This window comes from Gekko japonicus, unplaced genomic scaffold (assembly GCF_001447785.1).
Source record: "Gekko japonicus isolate JY-2015 unplaced genomic scaffold, Gekko_japonicus_V1.1 scaffold445, whole genome shotgun sequence".
Classification (NCBI taxonomy): Eukaryota; Metazoa; Chordata; class Lepidosauria; order Squamata; family Gekkonidae; genus Gekko; species Gekko japonicus.
The window spans coordinates 656,128-666,171 of NW_015169184.1; the positions used below are offsets into that span (position 1 = coordinate 656,128).

Consider the following 10,044-nt stretch of genomic DNA (forward strand, 5'->3'; position numbering starts at 1 on the left):
GCACTCTGTAGGAGCATAGCCAAAAGATAGCCCTACAACATACCGAAAGATGGTCGTCCAGCCTTTGCTTGAAATGTCCAGTGAAGGAGCATCCACCACCTCTCTAGGCAATCTGTTGGTTTAAATGGATCGATACTGTATTTAAATTCTGAAGTTATGATGCTAGAACTTGAGTCTTGCTAGAAATTGCCCCTCCTCCATACTTTTTGAAGTTCTTTCCACAGTGTCTGGAGAGTGCTTATCTTGTTCCATTAAAATCTGAACCAATCTGCCTCATGTTCAGTTTCCCTCCCCCCACCTTTGTTATTATTCTACATGTTCCAGTGTTGAACTCTGACATTGAAAAGAATCTCTGGGCTTAGACTTGGTTAAACCTTGTCACAAATTAATCCCTGGGACTGATTCTCTGTAGTTGTGCTCTGTCTCCTCTGTCTGCATATTTAAAACAACATAGATTTGAGATAGCTGGGTTTTTTTTTGGCAAATCGTATGATTATCAATGCTAGATTAAGGTTTCATTGTAAAGACTGAATGATTCTCTTGTTCCATGTTCCTTTGCCGGCAAAATAGCTGGAAAAGAGCCTGTGTACATGTTGATGTCAGTAGTAGTATTGTAATAATAGTAGTGATAAAGATGCTCTGTAGATCAGGGACCTGGCCTTCTATGATGAGTTAAATATGTATGCTAGTGTGGGAGTCAGAGAGAAAGAACTGGCACCAGAGTCGACAATGAAGTATAAATGATTGGAGAAGGCAGAAAATGACAGCAACTTCCTTCCTTCCCTCCCAAAGGGCTCTGTGTTAGAACCTACTCGCACCCCACCTCTGATTCTCACCACGCAGTGTACAGTTTAGCCAGGCAGACTGTGTGATAAGGATTTGTGAAACAGTGGGAGACTGGTTTTATTCAACGGCAATCTGTTTTCCTCCTAGCGTCTTCGATCTTGAAGCGAGAGAAACGGAAGAGGACGAAGAATGTCCATTTTAACTGTGTCACGGTGTACTACTTTGCCAGAAGGCAAGGGTTCACGAGCGTCCCCAGCCAAGGAGGCAGCACCCTGGGTATGTCCACCCGTCACAACAATGTGCGGCAATACTCTCTCGGGGAGTTTGCCATGGAACAGGAGAGGCTTCATCGAGAGATGTTGAGAGAGCACCTAAGGGAGGAAAAACTGAACTCGTTAAAACTCAAGGTAAAAAACAAAAACAAGGCAAAGGTGTCCTCAGTGTGTACCGCTGCATGAGCATGAAACATTAACACTGGGATTGGCCGTCTCTTCCTTGGCAAGATCACCTCGCCGCTATGGCTGCAGGTCAATTGCTTTCCCCCAATGAGCTGGCTTCCTCCCCAGTTCACATATTAACTCATCAGGTTTTTTAAATAGGCTTCCACCTGAGCCCTTTTAAGGTGATGGCTTCCTTCCCACCATACCAATATGAAGGTAATTTTTCCACCCCACTGAAATTTCCTATCCCACTGAAATCAAATATGGTATGAAATGCTTGGTGTAGAATATACAGTGCAAGGATTGGATTGTTTCGTGCAAGAGAGTTTTTATCTAGTCTTAATAGTCTCTGTCTCTTTGAATTATTGACAACAATATAAAAACCAATGGTAGTTGTCCTGTATGGTGCCAAACATGCCGATAACCTAGCTGTAAAAAAAAATTCTGCAGCATAGACTCCACTCTTCCTTTCTCAGGCTTTCCCCTCCCTATTCCCTTCCAACAATGGGTTATCTTCACATGCCAGTAAGTGGTTATCTTTACCTGCCATTGCTTGAGTTGGTCTGTTCCTTGGGGTGCTCCAGCAACTCCCCACATTTCCTTCATAGAGCAAATGGTAACTCAGGGAGCCCTTAGGAGTTTAATGGATCTGAACCCAGCAACACTTTAGCCCAGGGGTCCTCCCCACCTTCTTGAGCATGTGGACACTCTGAGAATATTAAAAGAGGGTGGTGGGGACCATCACAAATTGGCTGCCATGGGGGCAGGGCCAATCCCAGCTCCTGAAAATGCTGGGAGGCTCCAAGATGAGCACCCCCACCCCTACCACAGAGGTAGTTGCTTCCAAATGTGTACTTCCTGCAGATTCAAAAGCGATGCCTCCCGGACTCTTCTAAAACACTTCCTGCCCCAAGAAGTTAGAGGAAGGCTGGGATCCGTTCTGTGTTTTGGGGATGAAACATTGTTTGGTTTCAGTTTCCAAAAAGAGGGGCCAGTCTGCTTCCTGTGTGGCCACAAGAGAGAGGTTTCCAAGCCCAGAGACATAAGAGACCTTTTCAAGAGCTCATGACTACACAAGTCACAAGTCATGCTTTGTGTCCATGATGAGGTCAAGGCTTTGCTCTGAGTCATTCAACTAGTAGAGGAGAGATCTGATACTTCCTGTTTTCTTTCTGTTCCATTCAATTCCCACGTAAAGCAAACATTGGCCAGGAAATGCATAGACTCGAGTCAACGCACCCTGAGGGGCCATACTGGAGATTGTGGCTTTAGCCATCGTGCCACATCGATATGGTGTAGATTTGTACAGATTTCTGCGGCTCATTCTGCACTTGTCAAAACTCCCCCCCCCCACACACACACACGTACTTGAGATCGGCACAGCTTTCCAAATGCCTCCTGTACTCTTCTAAAACACTTCCTGCCCCAAAAAGGTAGAGGAAGGCTGGGATCCATTCTGTGTTTTGGGGATGATACATTGTTTGGTTTCAGTTTCCAAAAAGAGGGGCCAGTCTGCTTCCTGTGTGGCCACAAGAGAGAGGTTTCCAAGCCCAGAGACATAAGAGACCTTTTCAAGAGCTCATGACTACACAAGTCACAAGTCATGCTTTGTGTCCATGATGAGGTCAAGGCTTTGCTCTGAGTCATTCAACTAGTAGAGGAGAGATCTGATACTTCCTGTTTTCTTTCTGTTCCATTCAATTCCCACGTAAAGCAAACATTGGCCAGGAAATGCATAGACTCGAGTCAACGCACCCTGAGGGGCCATACTGGAGATTGTGGCTTTAGCCATCGTGCCACATTGATATGGTGTAGATTTGTACAGATTTCTGTGGCTCATTCTGCTCTTGTCAACCCCCCCACACACACATACACGTACTTGAGATCGGCACAGCTTTCCACTTACAAACCAAACTGATCGGGGCCTGTTAGGAGCTTGAGACACTGTTTGCTTTCACAATCTTGGGCAAGCAGCAAAATATGGAGCTCAGCAGAGCACCAGGAGGGCAACTGAGTTTGATGGGTCACAAGGTGTGCCTGGCTTGCTTTCCTGAGATCCAGATCAGGTGACAGTTCAGTCAGTGGGCAGCAGAGTGGGGCCCCCTAGAACCCCTGGTACTGCTGTTGAGAAGTCCGCCTGTCTCCGTTCCTGGGCTGCCTCGTGCCCCTGTTGAAAGTAGATAAATAGGTACCACTTTGGTGGGAAGGTAACAGCGTTCCGTGCGCCTTGGTGTCTAGTCATGCCGGCCACATGACTACGGAAATGTCTTCGGACAGCGCTGGCTCTTCTGCTTTGAAACGGAGATGAGCACCGCAACCCTAGAGTCGGACTCGACTGGCTTTCGAGCAAGGGAACCTTTACCTTTACCTCTGGGTTGAGAGCACTTATAAAGCTGCTTTGAAACCAATCATATCCAAAATGGAAACACAGATTTGTCCCACATAAACTTTTGCGTTGGATTTTCAGAAACATCCCTGCAATAGTGTAGAGTGAGCAGAGTGGACTGCATTTTACACCTGTTGTGGTCACCTTTTTGTCATCTTTAGGGGCAAAACTAGCCCATGAGATGTGGGCTCTTCTGAGTTAGGTGCAGTTCCCTCTCTGCCGCAAACTGTTCAGGAGGTCCCCCTACTGGTGTCACAGTGCATGACATTTTAGAAGAAAAAGCACCGCTTCCGTCTCAACAGTAGTACTTCATGCAAGTTGCTATCTTTCATGTAGAGTTGTTCAGAGCCAAAAATAAGGTAGATGCTATTACATACCCAAGCTGTTTCTTGAGAGAGCCCCTGGCTCTTTAGAACCCAAAAGGTATCTTGGGCATCCAATAGCCTATGGTAATCAATAACCACACTCTCCATACTACACACTCTCCATACTACACAAAGCTGAATACAAATTACAAGTATGCCTCTGATGGAAGTCTATTAACCAAAATTAGCACATTTCCCCATCTGTTAGCACAATTCAGATCTCACAGGAACTTTGGAATGCTGAGAGTAGACACCACAAAACAAATTAGCCATCATATTAGTAAAACTGGAGATTGAGTCATGAATCCACTCCATTCAGTGGCTAACTGTTGGGGGATTTGGCGTGGAGACTTCTCAGAATCAGTCACGGAACTCATATCTGGCTTTTGTCTTCCTCTTCATTTGTGTTCAGTCATTCATCCAATCCAGTTTGTTCTGAAAGCAGGAACTTCAAGAGCACAAAAAAGGCAAACCGTCGCTATCAAAAATATAAGATCAGAGTGAGCAGCACAAAATGACAGACAGGGACATAGCCTGGATGCAAGGAGGACGTTTTCTCAAAGAGCAGCTTCGGCTTTTGAACCTGAATGAAAGGATGGCTCATGTGTCCTGGTTTTATGCTTCTTTGTAGTGTCATAATGGGAATTCATGGCTTCCTTTTACAGAAAGATGCAGCGGTTCTCCTTAGACTGGGAGCAATGCATCTCCCTGTGAACTGATATACATTTCAGACATCACAGAAGTCCCAAACACTTTAGATTTTTCTTCATGGGAAAGGTTGGAATGTCGTCTTTATAAAGAAAGGCTAAAGTGCACGTGGCTCTGTGGTTTAGACAATAGTTAGCAAAAGGGTGTGGTACAGATTAATGGTGCTGAGATTAGCCCTGACCTGGATAGCCCAGGCAAGCCCAATCTCATCAGATCTTGGAAGCTAAGCAGGGCCGACCCTGGCAAATACTTGGATGGGTGACCTCCAAGGAATACCAGGGCTGGGATGCTGAGGCAGGCAATAGTAAGACACATCTCTGAAATTTCCAAGCCCCACTAGGGGTTGCCAGAAGTCAGACATGACTTCCAGGCGCACACACACACACACCCCTCACCAAAAATAATAAAATATAATGGTGCAGAGATTGTGGCTAGGGAGAATATTTTTCTCCTTCGCCAGTAAAACTACAACATAACCTAAGCTGATCTGCAGTGGATTCAAGACAGACAAAATGCAGATGAAGCTGCCTCCTACCAAGTCAAGAAGACCACTGGCATTATCTCTGACTGACGTCAGCTCAACAGGATCTCAGGTGGAGGTCTTCCACATTGCTTGCTACCTGAACCTTATTTTACTGGTGACGTTAGGGACTGAACCTGGAACCTTCTGCATGCAAAGCAGAAACTCTACCACTGAGCCACAGCCTTTCTTCTGACAGGTGTTTGAAATATTTCTTCTGACAACATCCAATTGAATTTATAAAATTCATTGCTACAAGAAGTTGAGTTGGTTTTGAAAAGGCATTAGAGACGTTTGTGCAGGGTAGGTCAACCAGTAGTTGCTATCAGTGATAGATGAAGGTAACTCTGAAGTCATGTTTAGAAGTCACATACATCAGAATACCAGTCGCTGGGATTAAACCAAAGAAAAATGGCCGTCATTTTCATACACAGTTTATGAGCTCTCAGACCCATCTGGTTGGCTAATGACTGAAACAGAATTCTAGTCTATATGGATTTTGGTCTTATCCAGCTCTCCTTCCCCACAAATTCAGAGGCCAAAGGTTGCTCATAAAGCAAGTGCTGCTAATATATTTACATAGTTTCACTCTTCTGTTATAAGCATAGCCATGTTGAGCCAAAAAAGTGGCCATAATCATGACCTACTATTACCTCCACATTCTAATGGATCCAGCTTATACCTTATTGTGTTCTTTGGATCGCTCGTTGCATCTAAAAACTTGACACAGCAGAGCACATGGTAATATTTCCCCCCAATATGTTGCCGACTTCCGAATACCCAGTGCAACATTGTTACCATTGCTCCAAACAGATTACTGAGTCGTTATCATGACTTCAGCCATAACTGCAGCTGCCATCACACAAGGACATATAGATCCAGGCACTGGCATTGCCTATTAAAAATGGCAGATTTATTTTTGGTGAATCCCTGCCTGCCCATTTGCTGTACCTGTGAAGCACCAATGAATAATTTGAAATGTGGTCTCTGCAGCAGCGCTGGGCTGGTAGGGAAGGGCTTGGGGCATAATGCAGTTCATGCTTGGCTTTGCAGTCTAGCTGGAACTGAAAGGCAGAACTCCTGATGTCTCACTTTGATTTCCGTAACTATTTGGGGAAAATTCAGCGACAGCAAACGCTACTGAATCAAACCAGCCCCTTTGCATCTCTGCTTGAATTTCTTGACTAGCCACAAACTGATTTTACAGAACTTCAGATGATGCCTGAAAAACCCCTCTAGATTTTTTTTAAAGTAAATTAAATACTTCTCCTTCTCAATAAACCTTTGGCGCCTCTTTAACGGCTATGTGTTACAGATGACTAAAAATGGCACCGTGGAATCGGAGGAAGCCAACACTTTGACTCTAGATGACATTTCAGATGACGATATAGACCTTGACAACACGGAAGTGGATGAGTACTTCTTCCTCCAGCCTCTGCCCACGAAAAAGCGGAGGGCACTCCTGCGAGCCTCGGGAGTCAAGAAGATTGACGTGGAAGAGAAACATGAGCTGCGAGCCATCCGCCTTTCAAGGGAGGACTGTGGTTGTGACTGCCGAGTCTTCTGTGACCCAGAAACTTGTACTTGCAGTCTTGCGGGCATAAAGTGCCAGGTGGGAGCTGAACTGTGGTATAGTTTTTTGGGGGAGAGGGGAAACTGGAGGTGTTACTTGGAGTGTTTGTTTAAATGACACCCCACCACCCCACACACATCCACACACTCATCCAAGTATTACAGAAACAGATATTTACTCCCACTTCCCCGAGAGAAAGTGGGGTCCAGGGATCTTGTGCTTGTAATGAGAAAAAATCCTGTCAATTTGCCATGACTTAGGGCCAGACTACACATGATGTTTGTCACAGATGCAGCTCCCCAACAGGGAAAATAATACCCCCCAATACAATGTCAAATTGGGAAATGGCGCTTGGGGAGGCAGGAGTCTTTCCTACCTCCACACCACAGATCTGACCAGAATCAGGGCCTTGTGGCACTTTTTGTGGCGTTCTCTGTGAGACTGGCAGCTGGGGTATGGCTGCCAGTCCCCATGGAGAATCCGTGACAAAATCCACTTCCAGTGTGGCCCTTTGTTATCTCCTTATAAGCAAAGTATGTTGTTGGAAGTAGGCACACTTGGAATGAGGTAGCTTAACTGCCAGCCCCATAGCCAGGATTTTGTGGCTTGTGGGGCAAAAACTTTCTGGTGGGGCTGCCAATATTTGCCATAATGAAGCAGGGGGTGGTGTTGACTTGTATTTTCCAGATGGAGATCTTTGTTTTGCAGCAAGTTTCTAATGTGTTAGGGTTCTGTCACTTGATGTGTTTGTTGCTTCCTCAGACATGTGATTAACCCATGGTCTCTTTTTCAAAGGTGGATCGTATGTCTTTCCCGTGTGGTTGCACTAAAGAAGGGTGTAGCAATACAGCAGGTAGAATTGAATTTAACCCCATCCGTGTCCGGACTCACTTTTTGCACACTATAATGAAACTTGAATTAGAGAAAAACCGAGAGCAGCAAGTCCCTGTGCTGAATGGTTGCCATGGTGACATAAGCGCTCACAGTAGTTCAATGGGCCCTTCACTCCACCCACTTGAATATTCGGTTCCAGACAACTTTGAGATTGAAACAGAACCTCGGACTGCAGTGATGCATTTACAGACAGCAGATGAGTTGGACTGCCCAGGAGAGGAGGAGGAAGAGGAGGAGGAGGAGGAGGAAGATGCAAGTAGCTTCTGCAGTGGGGTTACAGATTCCAGCACACAGAGTTTAGCGCCCAGTGAAACAGATGAAGATGAGGAGGAGGAAGAGGACGATGATGAGGACGATGAAGAAGGAAAAGTTGATGAATTTGTGGAAGGACTGGGTGCCCATGCAGACATGGTACAAGCTTTGCCGTCTGTCCTTTGCTATTCTGACAGCACTGCCATGCACGAGAACCATTCAAAGGCTTCCTCCTACTACACCAGCTCTTCGGCGCTTTATTACCAAATAGAGAACCATGGCCCTGGTACTCCTAACCAGATCCATGAGACTTATTCTGAAAGGGACACTGTTAAGAATGGGAATCTTGCTCTGGTGCCTTATAATCCAACCTCGGAACAGTTTATCGACTATTCACGGCAATCAGAAGAAAGTTACGGGAGCTCACTGTATCCATCTTCAAGTCCCTCCGTCATAGTTTGCTGCTCTTCATCAGAAAGTGATAATGCTGTTCCATGTAGCAGTTTATATTCGGATCATAGGCCAAGACACACCCAAGTGGACTTTCCCTCATACTTAAAGGGCCCTTCTCAAGATGGATTTGTTTCCACATTGAATGGCGGCAGTCACCTGCCGGATCATCCTGCCGAAAATTCTCTAAGCCTCTCAGAAAAGAGCAGACTGCACGAAGAGTGTATCAAATCACCTGTCATGGAAACGGTACCTGTTTAAATTATTTTAGGACTGAATCCCTTTATTTAAATGCACTCTATTTTAATTGGATTTCCTTATTTTTTTTCTTAGCAGTGGAGTTAAGGAAATAAGACTGGTTAATGTTTTGATTTTGTTTTTTGTCTTTCAAGCTATACCGGCTGTGGCCATTGCACACACACACACAAAAGAACAGTTTGTGTAAAAAGTAAAATTTAAAGGTGAAAACAAATCAAAGGGTCTTTTGATAGAAAATATCTAGATTAAAAAAAAGTCAAAAAAATAGCAGCCTACCTGTCAAACTATGGGGAAGCTGAGGAATCTGACTCAATGTTCTCCATTTTGTCAGTGGAAATTACACTTTGGAATCTTCATGTTTAGAGTACTAAATTTTCACACCTATTTGAAGACAACGGTGACTTTTTAAATGTAGAAGTGATTACTGTACAAAAAAATGAATTGTTCTGTACTGTATATTTTATTTATTGTAGCTTAGTACTTATGTCTTGATAAGAAACAATCGGCATGTTCATTGGAGTTGAACATTTGAGCAGAACAGCCCAGCCTCTTACAGTTTCATTGTGCAAATGATATATGTCTTTTGTAACATCTACAGTTAACATTGAATTCTATTATTTGATGTGCCCAAGGTCTATTTGTGATCTATGAGCCTAGGGTGCAAGCCAGGAAGTCACAATGCTGAACGCCCTTCATTCATTTTGCTGCTGTATGGAACTCCTGTAAGAGCTCCAGCTCATCTCCATTAAAAAGGATGGAGGATGTTCACCAGCACCACTTTTCCAATTGCACTTTTAGGCATTCTTGTTTTCAAGAAAGGTGAAATATAGGACAATCCTCTGTTTGTTTAGGTTTTTAACCCAAATATAGCCACTTCCCGGGGGGGGGGGGGAGGCGGAGTTTGACATAATCCAGCAAAAAGTATTTGTGACCAAGGGCTGGTTCACGCTGAATTTTTAAAATGGCATTTACCGGTATGCCCAGAAGATACACAAGATGATGTTCAATATTATGCTCACACTCCAGTTCTCCTTTATATCTTCTCTGCCCCTTCCATAATTTAGTGTTCCCTGTATTGGGAGTTTCCTGCCCCTACTACTTCTCTCTGTCAGCAGCCAGGGCAGAACAGTGCATATAAGTATAGTTGTTCATACCATCAAGGAATACATTGCGGCTACTATCTCCCCTCATGCAGTGTGGTAGGGTACATATTAGAGGGAGCACATGGGAAGTCCATTGAGATACTGCTCCAAACTCCAGCCAAACAGTCCACTAAAATGAAGGGAATTTAATTTAGTTGTGATCCATTACTCTCAATGGGGCTTGCAGTGCAATCCTATGGACACTTCCCAGAGAGTAAACCCCACTGATTAGACTTGAGTAGGAGTCTGAGTGGAACTGTTCAGGATTGC

At 44.6% G+C, this 10,044-nt stretch overlaps 1 protein-coding gene across 1 annotated transcript in view; it reads left to right on the forward strand.

Moving 5' to 3' along the window:
• The window catches only part of CSRNP3 (cysteine-serine-rich nuclear protein 3), a 106,589-nt gene extending 97,954 nt beyond the window's left edge, over positions 1–8,635 (forward strand). Inside the window, exons 3-5 of the mRNA XM_015416169.1 lie at positions 934–1,193; positions 6,521–6,817; positions 7,574–8,635. Of these exons, the coding sequence (XP_015271655.1) occupies positions 934–1,193; positions 6,521–6,817; positions 7,574–8,635 (1,619 nt within the window). The remainder of the gene's footprint in view (positions 1–933; positions 1,194–6,520; positions 6,818–7,573) is intronic.
• Positions 8,636–10,044: the final 1,409 nt, after the last annotated feature.